This window comes from Podarcis liolepis, assembly GCF_965112155.1.
Source record: "Podarcis liolepis genome assembly, chromosome: 4".
In the NCBI taxonomy this organism is placed as follows: domain Eukaryota; kingdom Metazoa; phylum Chordata; class Lepidosauria; order Squamata; family Lacertidae; genus Podarcis; species Podarcis liolepis.
In genome coordinates, this window is record NC_139558.1 from 104,157,560 (window position 1) to 104,173,385 (window position 15,826).

Below are 15,826 nucleotides of genomic sequence, written 5' to 3' on the forward strand. Positions count from 1 at the left end.
ACCAGACCATGTTCTACTTCCTCTCCATCCTTTCGGCCATCGACCTGGGCCTCTCCACCTCCACCCTGCCCAAGACACTGGCCATCTTCTGGTTTGGCCTTGGGGAGATCAGCCATGGGGCCTGCCTGGCTCAGATGTTCTTCATCCACAGCTTCACGGGGATGGAGTCTGTCGAGCGTTTTGTAAGGCTGGGAGAGAAACCCAGAGAGCAGTTGCTGCCAATCAGTGTAGGCCATCCTGAGGTAGATGGATTGACGGTCTGATTCAGAACTCTGCAGTTCTTTGATCCTGGGAAGCTGGACTCTGGCCCAATTCACTGCAGTGCAATTTGGGGCAGCGGATCGGGAGGGGCAAGAACTTTTCAACAATGTGCACCAGAATTGTTGTTGTTGCTGTTGTTGGCCTGCCTTTCTCTCTGGCAGGGGCTCAGGGCACAGAAATGGCTCCTCTTTCTTGAAGGGCCCCACAGACCTCATGAGACACCCGAGAAGATCCCCTTGCTGCTTTTTTCATAAATCAGCAACAGAGGATGCATTTCCTTATTTACAGGAGGGCTGTTGCTAAAGCACATGACATGCCCTTCACGCTTAGTTATGTATTAGGAACACAGGCACAAATTATTTCGTGTGTGTGCATATTTGCAAACTACCACCATCTCTGGACAGTGAGACTCCAGGGGTCCCAGGTCCGTATAGTTTTATTTACTCACATATACAACCAGAGTGTAGGATGAAGGGGCTCACAGCACTGACACCCCCAACAGGTCTGGCTTCTCCATCTGTCGCAGCTTTGGCTCCGGCACAGAGGAAGCCGGTCTCTGGGTCTCCCACAACTGTCTCTGGGTCTTGCTTTCCTAGTTAGACAGCCCCCCCCCCATTAGCCTGGGTTGCCCCATCCCTTTGCAGCAGTTCTTGCAACCCAGCTCCTTCTTTGGAGATGCTGAGGAGGACACTCAAGTGGCCAGAGAAGGCCCTTGTCTTGCCAAGAAACCTGCATGTGGGAATCGTGCATCCATAATGCTATGGAAAGGGTGAATGTCTTCTAGAATTCTCTGGTGTCACCAGAAGAGGAAGCCGTTCTTTTCAGTCAGGTCTGTTCTCAACTGCAGAGGATGAGTAGCCTTGGGAGTCTCTTGGGGAGATGGAAGTGATGAAAGGACTGAATCCATGAGGCAGAGCTACGTGCTCTGAGATGGGGGAACTTCGTGTTGGATAAAAGCAGCAATGCCAGCTCCAGATGGCTGGAATGCAAAACAGGATGTTGTGGTTTGCAGATGTACTGTTGGCAAAAAGGAGGAGTCTATTCTCTGTACTGAGCACCGGATGTTAGCTCAGAGTGTCAGAACCTCATACGCAGGTCTGAGAGAGTCACAAAGGGTGTACCACCAAAGAGGTACTCAAAAAAGTTTGCTAACTTAGCTGTTGCATGTGTTGCTATTGTTAACAACTCAAAGCAGGTTAAAGCAGTGTCTAAGTCAGAGACAAAGACACAACAGAGAGTAGCTAGCCAAGGTAATGCAGAAGCACTCATTCCTTGGAAGCCAGACAACCAGAAAGGTACACTGGTGAAACCAGTGGTGGGGAGTTCCAAGGGTGGAACTAAAACAACAGGGGACTGTTATATGTATAACAACTGTTTGTTCTCTTCTCTGGATCGTGTTTTGCCTATTGATGCTTTTGGGGGAGGTTGTTGGGAAAAAGCACCAATGCAAAAGCCAGCTGCAGGTGGCTGGAAAGCAAAACAGGATGTTGTGGTTTGCAGATGTACTGTTGGCAAAAAGGAGGAGTCTATTCTCTGTACTGAGCACCAGATGTTAGCTCAGAGTGTCATGTGACCTGTGCTGGAAGTACAGGGGAGGAGTTGTGATTCTTCTGATGGAGTCTGAAGGGTGCAGTCACGTTTTCTATGTACTGCTGAATGACAGGAATAAAACATGTAAATAGGACTCCTGTCTGTCTCATTTCCCCTCCCTGGGGAGAATGCAGGGAGGGAGAGAAGCAGAGGGTGTGTTCTCTTCACGCCTAATGAGGAGAATCGCCGAGTTACGACCTCGCCTGCCGGGAGTGTAGCAGACGAAAGGTCAACAAGTATCTAGCTCAATTGCCCGGGAGAGGCCAGTTACCTCTGACTGTGAGCTGAGATACTGACACTTCGGGCAAAGGCTAGCAGAGAAGGGATGCTGTTGGCTGCTAGTTTCTGTTCCTCCCCACTTTCCCAAAGGGCGTAACATCGGAGGTCCTGTGGGTGGAAAGAGCGTCTCAGGGTCAGGGGCCAGTCTGGGCCAAAGCGGCCCTCCACTGCCCCCACCACAGAGTCCCTGGCTCTCGTCTATATTATTGCACTTTATGTGTTGTTTATGTGCAAGATAAACATTGGATATTGTGATAAGACTATATAGAAGAGAATTGTTTATGTGACTGCACAGCCGGTTACGTCTTGTGTGTTTGTCCATTCCAGGAACAGCATTCCTGACCCAGATTTTCACAAGAAGTCCCTAAGATGATTCCCCGTTCAAACAGGATACGTGAACCTAGGCCAGTAGGGTCCTCCTCTCCGGCAGACGGAGAACCCCTTCCCCAAAGCCGCTCCCCCGCACTTTCCCATGGGGGTGTCCCACACCACCCACCACTCACCAGGATGGCTTTGGCCGCCTCCTGCTTGGAGCAGTTCTGGGTTCTGGGCCCCCTGAGCTGAGCTGCCTGGCAGTTCTGGATCACCTCCAGCAGGTACAGCTGATCTCCCTCCAGCAGGTGAAAGGCAAAAGTCAGGCTGTCAGTTTCTCCACCTCCGAGAGTGCAGAGTGGGGGGCAAGGAGGGCAGCTCTGAGTCCCTGCTCTGGTTCCCCATTATTATTATTATTATTATTATTATTATTATTATTATTATTATTTATTATTATTATTATTATTTATTGTTTGTACCCCACCCATCTGGCTGGGTTTCCCCAGCCACTCTGGGCGGCTTCCAACAAAGATGAAAGATACACTAAAATGTCACATATTAAAAACTTCCCTGAACAGGGCTGCCCTCAGATGTCTTCTGAATGTCAGGTAGATGTTTATCGCTTTGACATCTGATGGGAGGGCGTTCCACAGGGCGGGCGCCACTACCGAGAAGGCCCTCTGCCTTGTTCCCTGTAACTTGGCCTCTCGCAGTGAGGGAACCGCCAGAAGGCCCTCGGCACTGGACCTCAGTGTCCGGGCTGAACGATGGGGGTGGAGACACTCCTTCATGTATACTGGACCGAGGCCGTTTAGGGCTTTAAAGGTCAGCACCAACACTTTGAATTGTGCTCGGAAACGTACTGGGAGCCAATGCAGGTCTTTCAAGACCAGTGTTATATGGTCTCGGTGGCCGCTCCCAGTCACCAGTCTAGCTGCCGCATTCTGGATTAGTTGTAGCTTCCGAGTCACCTTCAAAGGTAGGCCCACGTAGAGCGTGTTGCAGTAGTCCAAGCGAGAGATAACCAGAGCATGTACCACTCTGGCGAGACAGTCTGCAGGCAGATAGGGTCTCAGCCTACGTACCAGATGGAGCTGATAAACAGCTGCCCTGGACACAGATTTGACCTGTGCCTCCATGGACAGCTGTGAGTCCAAAATGACTCCCAGGCTGCGCACCTGGTCCTTAAGGGGCACCGTTACCCCATTCTGGACCAGGGAATCCTCCACACCTGCCCGCCTCCTGTCCCCCCAAAACAGTACTTCTGTCTTGTCAGGATTCAACCTCAATCTGTTAGCCGCCATCCATCCTCCAACCGCTTCCAGACACTCACACAGGACCTTCACCGCCTTCACTGGTTCTGATTTAAAAGAGAGGTAGAGCTGGGTATCATCCGCATACTGATGAACACCCAGCCCAAACCTCCTGATGATCTCTCCCAGTGGCTGCATGTAAATGTTGAAAAGCATGGGGGAGAGGACAGAACCCTGAGGCACCCCACAAGTGAGAGCCCAGGGGTCTGAACACTCATCCCCCACCACCACTTTCTGAACACGGGCCAGGAGGAAGGAGCGGAACCACTGTATGACAGTGCCCCCAGCTCCCAGCCCCTCAAGACGGTCCAGAAGGATGTTATGGTCGATGGTATCAAACGCCACTGAGAGATCCAGCAGAACTAGGAAACAGCTCTCACCTTTGTCCCTAGCCCGCCGGAGATCATCAACCAGTGCGACCAAGGCAGTTTCAGTCCCATGATGAGGCCTGAATCCCGACTGGAAGGGATCCAAATGGTCTGCTTCTTCCAGGCGTGCCTGGAGTTGTTCAGCAACCACTCGCTCAGTTACTTTGCCCAAGAATGGAAGATTTGAGACTGGGCGATAATTGGCCATCGTGGCCGCATCTAAAGATGGTTTTTTAAGAAGCGGTTTAATAACCGCCTCTTTCAGCAGGTCTGGGAAGGCTCCCTCACGGAGGGAAGCATTCACCACCTCACGAAGCCCATCGCCCAGTCCTTCCCGGCTAGCTTTTATAAGCCAGGATGGGAAAGGATCAAGGAGACAAGTGGTTGGTTTCACTCATCCAAGCAGCCTGTCCACATCCTGGGGGGTAACAGACTGGATTTGATCCCACACAACTTGACTAGACAGGACTCTAGCACTCTCCCGCCCTGGCCCTGCTCCGACGGTGGAGTCTACTTCTTCCCGAATCTGAGCGATTTTATCTGCAAAAAACTTTGCAAAATCATTTCAGGAGATCATGTGGCCCATACTGGGCCCCGATGTCGCAGGTGGTTCCGCTAAATTGTGAACCACCTGAAAAAGTCTCCTGCTGCTGTTTTCTGCAGATGCAATAGAGGCAGCTATCGCCACTTGGTAGGCTCGATGTTGAGCTCTAACCTGTGTCCGCTCAGATTCGGAATGAGTTATCCGCCACCGGCGCTCTAGCCGTCTCAACGATTGTTTCATTGCCCTCAGATCCGTGGAAAACCACGGGGCTGTGCGGGCTCCATGCAATCGGAGAGGGCGCTTCGGAGCCAAACAGTCAATAGCCCTGGTTAACTCCACATTCCAGCAGGCCACCAGGGAATCGGCTGAAAGGCCATCAACATGGGATAAAGCATCCCCTACCACTCTCTGGAAACTATTTGGATCCATTAAGTGGCGGGGGCGGACCATCCGAATCGGTCCCACCTCCCTGCAGAGGGGATGGGTCGCAGAGAAGTCCAGTTGCACCAGGAAGTGATCTGACCATGGCACTTCTTTCGTTTCGCTTTTACTTAGTGTCAGAACACCAACATCCATAGAGGTAAACACCAGGTCCAAGGCATGTCCACGGCTATGGGTTGGGCCAGACTTATTCAGGGACAGCCCCATGGAGGCCATGCTTTCCACGAAGTCCCGAGCGGCCCCTTGTAAGGTCGTGTCGGCATGGATGTTAAAATCCCCTAGGTCAACCAAGCTAGGTGTCTCCAGGAGAACATCCGCCACAACCTGAAGCAGCTCGGGCAGGGAATCCTTGGTGCAGCGGGGAGGTCGGTACACCAAAAGGAATCCTGTACTGCCCCTATTGCCCAACTTCCAGAACATGCACTCAGAAAGCTGGGTCTTCCCAATAGGACGCCTGGTGCAAACTAATGACTTCCTAAAAATCACTGCAACCCCCCCCCCCCGCCCACATGACCTGGGTTGCTGTGCGTAAGAGAAACCTGGTGGACAAGCAGTGACAAGGACAGGCCCATCTGCTTCATCCAACCAAGTCTCTGTTACACATGCCAGGTCAAGTCCTCCATCCATGATCAAGTCATGGATGTCAGTGGTCTTATGAATCATTGACCTGGCATTGCACAGCAACACTTTCAGGTCATGTGGGTATCCCTTGCTGATTCTAGTATCCATCCGGTCAGGACCAGACCCGGAGGCAGGGATAGTCCTCAGGCAACGACTAAACCTGCCTCCTCTGTAATGACATGGTCTGGTCTTAGCGTAACTCCTCCTCCTACCCGTGATCACTGAGATCGGTTGTCCCAGTGCATCCCCCCCTGTGGAACATGCCCCAGCCATTTTGTTGGCTGCGACCCACTCCCCAGCAGCCCTGACCCCTTCCCTTAAGAACAAAATAACACCTTAAAAAAACAAAAACAAATAAAACAATACGAACAAAAAACAATAAAAATTAAAAAACATAAAATCAAACAAATTCCCAGGCCCAATAAACATCCATTCCATCCCCACCCCCCCAACATACAAAAAAGTCAAGAGAAAATTTTTAAAACATTTTAAAAGCACTCTGCACCCCTCCAGCAGTAACAGCAACTGTCCGAGTGAGGCCCGTCAGGCCCTGCCCTGGGCCAGGTGGTAAGTGGCAGGAAGGAGCAGGGCCCCCAGACACTCACACAGGAGAGTCCTCCTCACCTCTGGGGGAGGGATGTGCAACCGCAGCACATCTGCAAAGAGAAGGACATGGGGACCGGTGAGTCCGTCCCTGAGCACCTGGCAAGGCTATTCCAAGAGTTTTCTCCTGGATTCCAAGTCCTACTGCAGGGAAGGAGGGACATCCCAAGCCTTGGGGGCTAATCCTGGTCTCTTTCAACCAGAATGTGGCTCCCCAGGCTAACAAGATGGTCAATATCCGGTTCCACTCCACCCTTTTAAAATTTCAATCTCATGTCTTCCACAAGGAAGACACAAGATTTACCCACGCTGGAAGAGTGGCAGATGCAATTGATGGACTATATGGAACTGGCTGAAATGACTGGCAGAATCCGAGACCTGGGAGAAGAAACAATGGAGGACTGGAAAAAAATTTAAGGACTATCTACAAAAACAACATAAGCTATACGAATGTTAAGAACTTGCATGGCTTGGAAAGTCTAGCTTCAGCAATAAAATTTGATGAATTGGGAAACTAAGTTATAATTACGAAAGGACCAAAGTTTAAAGTAATTTTTATGTCTATTTCAGGATAAAAGTAATTTGACAATAAGTACCTTAAACTTAAAGTATAATTATTTGAAAGCACAAAAAACGCATGAAACAAGGTAACAATTTGCTGATATCTTTATTGCAAAGAATGCAGGGTGAGGGAGATGTGGGGAAGTCCGGTTGGATATGAAAAAATGTTCTGGAAAGATGAATTTTTTTATTTTATTTTTTCTTTTTCTGTTCTGTTGCTTCTGTTATTTATCTGACTATATATTTGTACCTGGAAAAAAGCAATAAAAAATATTATTAAAAAAAATAAAAATAAAATTTAAATCTCAAAACAGATCCCAACTTTCAGAGCATGTAAACCACATGAGTGGAAAGACCCCTGCTCCACTCACAGAAATAGGACTATGCTTCCTTCTCCCACCCTTGAAGTAAACGTCTATGTAACGAAAGAGAATTGACCCAAGTCTGCCTTCCTCCGCCAACCTCAGCTTCGCTCTTCAAGCCAAAAGACAACACTTCCTGTAGTGATCAGGTGGGATTGCTATGAGGATTTATGACAAATATAGAGTAAGCCTTCTCTGTAAGCAATGAAAGCATCAAAGACAGGGGGCAGTTTCTTTGCTGTAGCTTTTCTGATATGTTAATCTTAGGCTGTTAATTTTAGGGCCAGGGAACAGGTCTCACATAAAGGTGATAATGATTGTTGTCCTCCTGGCCACCCTTCTTATCATATGTATTGATTGTTTATGACCCACTTGGGCAGGGGTACAGACGTTTGGTCCGTAACACGTGGATCAGTCTGCGTCTCACGTGTTCTGTGTTTTAAAGGTCTCTGAGATCTCTTGATGAAGGGAGGGAGATGCTCAGAGTCCAGCCAAGAGCTTCACCCCCAAAAGGATATCTGGGCATTGGCGTAGCCAGGGGGGCAGCTGCCCCCCCGAAATCCATAAGAAATAATAAGAATCTGAGAGAGGGCTGAGCTGGGTGGACTCGGCTTGGCAAGGGTTAAAGGGAACTGAGCTGCCTTCCTAGAGAGGACAGGAAGCAAGGGGGGCTGGTCCTCCAGAGCCAAGGCCCCTCCCTCCCCAGTCCTTTCCTGCTTGGGTGTCTCTCCTGCAAGGGCTGCATCGCTCTCCCCTCCTGGGATCTGGTGAGTCTCCTCTCTCTCTGGGATCTGGTGAGTCTCCTCTCTCTCTGGGATCTGGTGGGGGTCCCAGGGCTGCAGCAGGGGAGGGGGCCTGGGGGGTCTGATCTGCTGCTGCAGGGGGGGGATCCCAAGTCAGGGAGGAGAGGGTCCTGCCAGGGAGGGGCCAGGTCTGCCACGCTCTCCTTCCTGCAGATCAGAGGATCCCAAACTCATTTGACCCTCCGCCCCCCCCCTTTCAGAAAATATCTCCCTTCTTTAAACAAAGGAGTCCCTGGGACCTTAACTCTGTGTGACGTCGCTCAGCCTCATTGCAGAACAGAGGAAACATCTGCAAATGGTTTTCCAAAACCAGACGAGGAGATGGACTAGCCCCCCCCCAAAAAAAAAGGGTGGGAGAGAAAGGCCAGGAATAAAGAGAGGGATCCCAGTTTCCCAGAGTCTGGCTGCTGCATTGGGGACCAGTTTCCCAGTGTCTCCCAGGGCAGCTCCCCACGGAGGCCACTGCAGCAATCCCCTCGCAGCCAGAGCAGGGCATCCCAGGACTACGTCCTCTCTCTCCCAAAGGGATTGTTGCTGGCAAAGCAGCCGGAAATGGGCGCTGCTACTCACTGAGCCTCCAGGGACCTTGGCATCAGTGGCTGTGTGTGTGTGTTAAGCTATCTAATTGAATAATAATAATAAATAACCCGCCTATATTTCAAGGGAGGTGTCTTTTGACCCTGTCCACTTGGCCCTGAGGGGGTTGGCCAGATATATTCCTGGCCCTCAGAGCAAAGAAAAAGGGACCCCACCCCAGGAGTCTGTCTGGAGAGCGGCAGAGAGTCCAAGTGCAAGAAAAGGAGACAGAAGCAGGGGAGTGGGGGTGGGGGGAGAACAACTCCTGAGGACCCCCAGGTGAAGACCCCCACTAGAGCCAAGTATCCATTTTACACAAGATACAAATGACTCTCTTGTCTGTCAGTTCTGACTTCATGCATTGACTGGAAGGCAGCAGAAACCTGACTGATTCACCTCACATTAATCCGTTCAGTTGCCTCCACATTTTGCATTGCTAGAAGGCTAGAGACATATTTCTCCTCCTACTCTTCTTTCCCCCAAAAAAAGATAGCTCATGGACTGGAATGCGGTGCAGTCCAGCCCTAGTTCCCAGGAAGACTCATCCATGCTTGCTCAGGGAATCTTTTTCTTCTACTGACCTACAAATTCTGTAACAGAGCAATGTATTTGCTTTGTAGGATTTGCTAGAGCTTCTCATTCAGACAGACAGAACTTGGCAGAAGACCAAAGGGTTCCTTCCGATCTCTCAGAGGCTTCCTGAGAGCACAGATGGATGAGCAAGACTCAGCTGGCCCTGAAGCAGGAAGAGGCCATGACATCCAAACTGGGAGCAGCCGGGGGTTCTGGGAAAATTTTGTGCAGAAGATCCTGGGTGAGGAGGACACCCTCTGCTCAAAGATGCAGAGCCAGCAGTTGAGGCAGTTCTGCTGCCAGGAGGCCAAAGGACCCCGAGAGGTTTGCAGCCGACTCTACCACCTTGGCCGTCAGTGGCTGAAGCCAGAAAGGCACACGAAAGCTGAGATGCTGGACCTGGTGATCTTGGAGCAGTTCCTGGCTGTCCTTCCACCGGAGATGGAGAGCTGGGTGAGGGAATGCGGAGCGGAGACCAGTTCCCAGGCGGTGGCCCTGGCCGAAGGTTTCCTCCTGAGTCAGGCAGAGGAGAGAAAGCAGGTGAGAGAGACTTTCCTCTGGATACTCCCAAGGGGCTCCAAACAGGATGGAGAACATCCCATAATGCTCTACTGTTGGCCCATCCGTTTTCTGGGAAGGCATCCATGGAATGAGATCTAACACCCTGAATGTTTTTGTCTTTGTCATTCTTCTACTAATATTTCTCCCCATTCTCTGTTTTGAATCCTTGTTTCTTTTTCAGGGAAAGGATCTCTTTGCAGAAATGGACCTGGATTCCTGTGAGGCAGAGAGGCCTCCGTTGGACACCAGAGAGCGGCCACTGGGTAAGGAGGAAGGTGGCTCTTCTCCATTTGGTCTTGTTCTGTTGGTTTTCCAGCTCATCTGAGGGTTCTTTGTCACGGCTAAAAATTGGCCTCTGTTTCTTTAATGCTTAAAAAGCTGGGTCAGCATGAGTCAGCGGCCTGCACCAGGTTGTATATATAGAGTGAGAAATGTTAGTTTGGTTTGGGTTGGTTGGTTGGTGAAAGCTGGTAGTGTTGATGTGTGTACAGTTGGTCAGTCGCTTTTGTGTACAGTTGGTCAGTCACTTTTGCAGAAAGGCTTTTAAGAATAAAAGCCGAAAGCACCCTGCAAGGATACTCTTCTTGTGGACTCTTTTATGCCAACAAGGGTCCGAGGACCAGGCTGAGGCAACAAAGGGAGGTCAGAACATTTTTTTTACAAACACTGACAGGTTATGGGCCCAGTGTTTCTGAGCTTGTGCAGAGTGCAAAACGACTGACAGCATCTGAGCAGGGAGCTGGTGAATCCTGGTGGTGTATGGAGCCCGTGGCTGTGCGTTGGAGCAGTTGGTGGCAAGCTGTAACTGTCTGCAGTGACGCTGGGGCTGCTAGGATCTGAGGATCAGAAAAGCACTCAGCATCGGCTACTGGAACAGTCTGAACTCCTAGAGGACCACAGTAGGCGACTCACAGAGCAGCTACACCAGTACTCTGCAAGGATATTCTTCTCATGGACTCTTTTATGCCAACAGAACCTTTTTTTTTAATACAAACACTGATATTCTTTTCATCTTGTTTTGCGGGGAGACAGTTGGGAGCAAGGGTCCAGAGAAGGGGAGATGGGTATTTGCACATCTAACATATGAAATGGGCACAAACCTCCAAATGCTCTCAGCAAGTAAGGCTTTCTGAAAGGCCCATCTGTAGTTAGAGATGCCCTGTTTCCCCTGTGAAAGAAGCAGGCACTCCTGGCGTCTTGCTTACCTTTTTTCTCTTGCAGGTGGCAGAAGGATGCCGGCAAGACCTCCTGATCCGCCTTTTCATGGGGGCAGAAGGGAAGCAGCGGCTGTGGGACCAGATCAGGTCAGGGGAAGCTGCCTTGTGGGGACAGAGGCCGAGGGATGGAGCAATGTCATGGACTGGTTGGGCACAGAGGAATGGTGGGAGGAAGCAGCTGGGGAACCAGGAAGGGAAGATGGCTCAGAGCCCAAGGAGTGGAGGTGGAAGAAGGATGGGCGGTCAGAGGGAGAAGCCTGGGAAGAGGAGGTGTCAGAAGCTGAAGGGGTAGCAGGGCTTAGTGAGCTGGGAGACTCTGTGGCAGAATGCAGTGCAGAATCAGAGGCAGAAGAGGAGGAGGCAAGAGGGAGAGGAAAGTCGAGAGGCAGAGGTGAGTCAGGAGAAGGAGGAGCCATCGGTGGCTCCCTCTCCTTCTGCCAGAAGCCACCCTCCCTGCTTGTCTCTCAGAGCCAGGAAACCCCCTGCGTTGCAGGAATCTCTGCTAGATTATGCAAACTGACAGACCCTCTGGGAATGAGCTGCTGTTCTCATGAGGCCCGAAACTCAGCCAAGTCTGTGAATACCGTGTTCTTGCTAAGAAAGTGTGAACTCCAGCTGTGTACTGTGGGATTTCCTACCCATAGAACTCTGACACCAGCCTTCTGAATTTTGCCAGTAGGATTCATCTGTAGTTGCAGTTTTCATGGAATCCTAGAGTTGAAAGGGACCCCAAGGGTCATCAAGTCCAACCCCCTGCGTTGCTAGATCATCCAAGACAGATGGCCATCCAAAATTGTTGTTGTTGTTTAGTTGTTTAGTCGTGTCCGACTCTTCGTGACCCCATGGACCAGAGCACGCCAGGCACTCCTGTCTTCCACTGCCTCCCACAGTTTGGTCAAACTCATGTTTGTAACTTCGAGAACACTGTCCAACCATCTCATTCTCTGTCGTCCCCTTCTCCTTGTACCCTCCATCTTTCCCAACAACGGGGTCTTTTCCAGGGAGTCTTCTCTTCTCATGAGGTGGCCAAAGTATTGGAGCCTCAACTTCACAATCTGTCCTTCCGGTGAGCACTCAGGGCTGATTTCCTTAAGAATGGATACGTTTGATCTTCTTGCAGTCCATGGGACTCTCAAGAGTCTCCTCCAGCACCATAACTCAAAAGCATCAATTCTTTGGCGATCAGCCTTCTTTATGTTCCGGCTCTCACTTCCATACATCACTACTGGGAAGACCGTGGCTTTAACTCTACGGACCTTTGTTGGTAAGGTGATGTCTCTGCTTTTTAAGATGCTGTCTAGGTATGCCATCACCTTTCTCCCAGGGAGCAGGCGTCTTTTAATTTTGTGACTGCTGTCACCATCTGCAGTGATCATGGAACCCAAGAAAGTAAAAGCTCTTACTGCTTCCATTTCTTCCCCTTCTATTTGCCAGGAGGTGATGGGACCAGTGGCCATGATATTCGCTTTTCTGATGTTGACCTTCAGACCATATTTTGTGCTCTCCTCTTTCACCCTCATTAAAAGGTTCTTTAATTCCTCCTCACTTTCTGCCATCAAGGTTGTGTCATCTGTATATCTGAGGTTGTTGATATTTCTTCCGGCGATCTTAATTCTGGCTTGGGATTTATCCAGCCCAGCCTTTCGCATGATGAATTCTGCATATAAGTTAAATAAGCAGGGGGACAATATACAGCCTTGTTGTACTCCTTTCCCAATTTTGAACCAATCAGTTGTTCCATATCCAGTTCTAACTGTAGATGAGGTGATCAGGCACTCCCATTTCTTTAAGAACTTGCCATAGTTTGCTGTGGTCGACACAGTCAAAGGCTTTTGCATAGTCAATGAAGCAGAAGTAGATGTCTTTCTGGAACTCTCTAGCTTTCTCCATAATCCAGAGCATGTTTGCAATTTGGTCTCTGGTTCCTCTGCCTCTTCTAAATCCAGCTTGCACTTCTGGGAGTTCTCGGTCCACATACTGCTTGAGCCTGCCTTGTAGAATTTTAAGCATAATCTTGCTAACGTGTGAAATGAGTGCAATTGTGCGGTAGTTGGAGCATTCTTTGGCACTGCCCTTCTTTGGGATTGGGATGTAGACTGATCTTCTCCAATCCTCTGGCCACTGCTGAGTTTTCCAAATTTGCTGGCATATGGAGCGTAGCACCTTAACAGCAACATCTTTTAAAAATTTAAATAGTTCAGCTGGAATATCATCACTTCCACTGGCCTTGTTATTAGCAGTGCTTTCTAAGGCCCATTTGACTTCACTCTCCAGGATGTCTGGCTCAAGGTCAGCAACCACACTACCTGGGGTGTACGAGACATCCATTTCTTTCTGGTATAGTTCCTCTGTGTATCTGTGTATTCTTGCCACCTCTTCTTGATGTCTTCTGCTTCTGATAGGTCCTTTCCACTTTTGTCTTTTATTATGGAAATCATTGTACAAAATGTTCCTTTCATATCTCCAATTTTCTTGAACAGATCTCTGGTTTTTCCCATTCTATTGTTTTCCTCTATTTCTTTGCATTGCTCGTTTAAGAAGGCCTTCTTGTCTCTCCTTGCTATTCTTTGGAAATCTGCATTCAGTTTCCTGTATCTTTCACTATCTCCCTCGCATTTTGCTTGCCTTCTCTCCCCCGCTATTTGTAAGGCCTCGTTGGACAGCCACTTTGCTTTCTTGCATTTCCTTTTCATTGGGATGGTTTTAGTTGCTGCCTCTTGTATAATGTTACGAGCCTCCATCCATAGTTCTTCAGGCACTCTATCCACCAAATCTAAATCCTTAAACCTGTTCCTCACTTCCACTATGTATTCATAAGGGATTTGGGATTTGATTTAGATTGTATCTTACCGGCCCAGTGGTTTTTCCTACTTCCTTCAGTTTAAGCTTGAATTTTGCTATAAGAAGCTGATGATCTGAGCCACAGTCAGCTCCAGGTCTTGTTTTTGCTGACTGTATAGAGCTTCTCCATCTTTGGCTGCAGAGAATATAATCAATATGATTTCGATGCTGCCCATCTGGTGATGTCCATGTGTAGAGTCGTCTCTTGTGTTGTTGGAAAAGAGTGTTTGTGATGACCAGCTTGTTCTCTTGGCAGAACTCTATTAGCCTTTGCCCTGCTTCGTTTTGAACTCCAAGGCCAAACTTGCCAGTTGTTCCTTTTATCTCTTGACTCCCTACTTTAGCATTCCAATCCCCTATAATGAGAAGAACATCCTTCTTTGGTATCCCTTCTATATGATGTTGTAAGTCTTCATAGAACTGGTCAATTTCAGTTTCTTCAGCACCAGTAGTTGGTGCATAAACTTGGATTACTGTGATGTTAAAAGGTCTGCCTTGGATTCGTATCGAGATCACTCTATCATTTTTGAGATTGCATCCTAGTACAGCTTTTGCCACTCTTTTGTTGACTCTAAGGGCCACTCCATTTCTTTTACAGGATTCTTGCCCACAGTAGCAGATGTGATGGTCATCCGAACTGAATTCGCCCATTCCCATCCATTTTAGTTCACTGATGCCCAGGATGTCAATATTTATTCTTGCCATCTCATTTTTGACCCCATCCAACTTACCAAGGTTCATGGTTCTTACATTCCAGGTTCCTATGCAATATTTTTCTTTACAGCATTGGACTTTCCTTTCGCTTCCAGGCATATCCGCAACTGAGCGTCCTTTCGGCTTTGGCCCAGCCGCTTCATCAGCTCTGAATCTACTTGTACTTGTCCTCCGCTCTTCCTCAGTAGCATGTTGGACGCCTTCCGACCTGAGGGGCTCATCTTCCAGCGTCATAACTTTTATATGCCTGTTGTCTTTGTCCATGGAGTTTTCTTGGCAGGGATACTGGAGTGGCTTGCCGGTTCCTGCTCCAGGTGGATCACGTTTGGTCAAAACTCTCCACTATGACCTGTCCATCTTGAGTGGCTCTGCACCGCATAGCTCATAGCTTTCCTGAGTTATTCAAGCCCCATGAACCCCTTGAATTTGGTCCTAGGGCATTGGGAGGGAACCTTCCCAGAACAACTCATGAGGAGAGGAGAAAGTGGATCCTTCCATCGGGGAAACTGGAATGCTTGCGTAGGCAGAGTGACTTGAAAACCACAAGGTGGAGTACCACCTATTTGCACAAAGACGGATACCCATAATTAAAAGGCAGAATAAAATAAGCATCCATAAATAAAATGTGCAGCTAGCAATCCTATTGAAGCAACACCGCAACCCAGCCAGATGGGCGGGGTATAAATAATAAATTATTATTATTATTATTATTATTATTATTTACAGGAAGGAAACAACAGAGCATTGTGTAGCAGATCATATTTCTGCTGTCTCAGAGGAGGACATTTCCCTTTTTCTTTTAGGGTCCAGTCTGCTTGGAAGATGTCACCATTCGTTTCACGGACGAGGAGTGGGCATTGTTGGATCCTGACCAGAGAGCTCTGCATAAGGACGTCATGGAGGAGACTCGTGGGATCGTGGCCTCTCTTGGTAAGGCTCCCTGTGGGATCATCATATCAGCCTGGAAATTCAAAACATACCTCTATGGAACCAACCTCATATATTTTCACAGAGCTCAACAGTGCCCCCTATAACACCTGGGAACCTAACACCCCCACAATAAACAGTAACTTACAGTTTTTTCTTTGAACAATCTTCCTCAAATTATTCCTTTTTCTACCACGATCAGGCTGCTCTGAACTGCCCAGGCCATCTTCAATGTCAGCTTCAGAATTGTTAGGAAAGATAAGTCGTGAGCTTTAGAGCTTACAGGGTTAACAGCTCAGAGTGTCCTGCATCTGGGGAGGAGCTTTCTCAACACCCAGGAAAGCTGTTTCTTCGTTCTT

At 48.9% G+C, this 15,826-nt stretch overlaps 1 protein-coding gene across 5 annotated transcripts in view; it reads left to right on the top strand.

Moving 5' to 3' along the window:
- Positions 1–15,826, top strand: part of LOC310705056 (uncharacterized protein) — a 69,912-nt gene that overhangs the window by 38,985 nt on the left and 15,101 nt on the right. For 2 of the 5 annotated variants that reach the window (XM_083499382.1, XM_083499384.1), the window contains exons 2-5: positions 9,255–9,747; positions 9,950–10,031; positions 10,990–11,072; positions 15,344–15,470. In XM_083499382.1, the coding sequence (XP_083355508.1) occupies positions 9,346–9,747; positions 9,950–10,031; positions 10,990–11,072; positions 15,344–15,470 (694 nt within the window). In that variant the 5' untranslated portion in view covers positions 9,255–9,345. Of the gene's footprint in view, positions 1–7,861; positions 8,077–9,254; positions 9,748–9,949; positions 10,032–10,989; positions 11,073–15,343; positions 15,471–15,826 lie in introns of those variants that run through there. The other 3 variants (XM_083499383.1, XM_083499381.1, XM_083499385.1) reach the window with 3 other exon arrangements.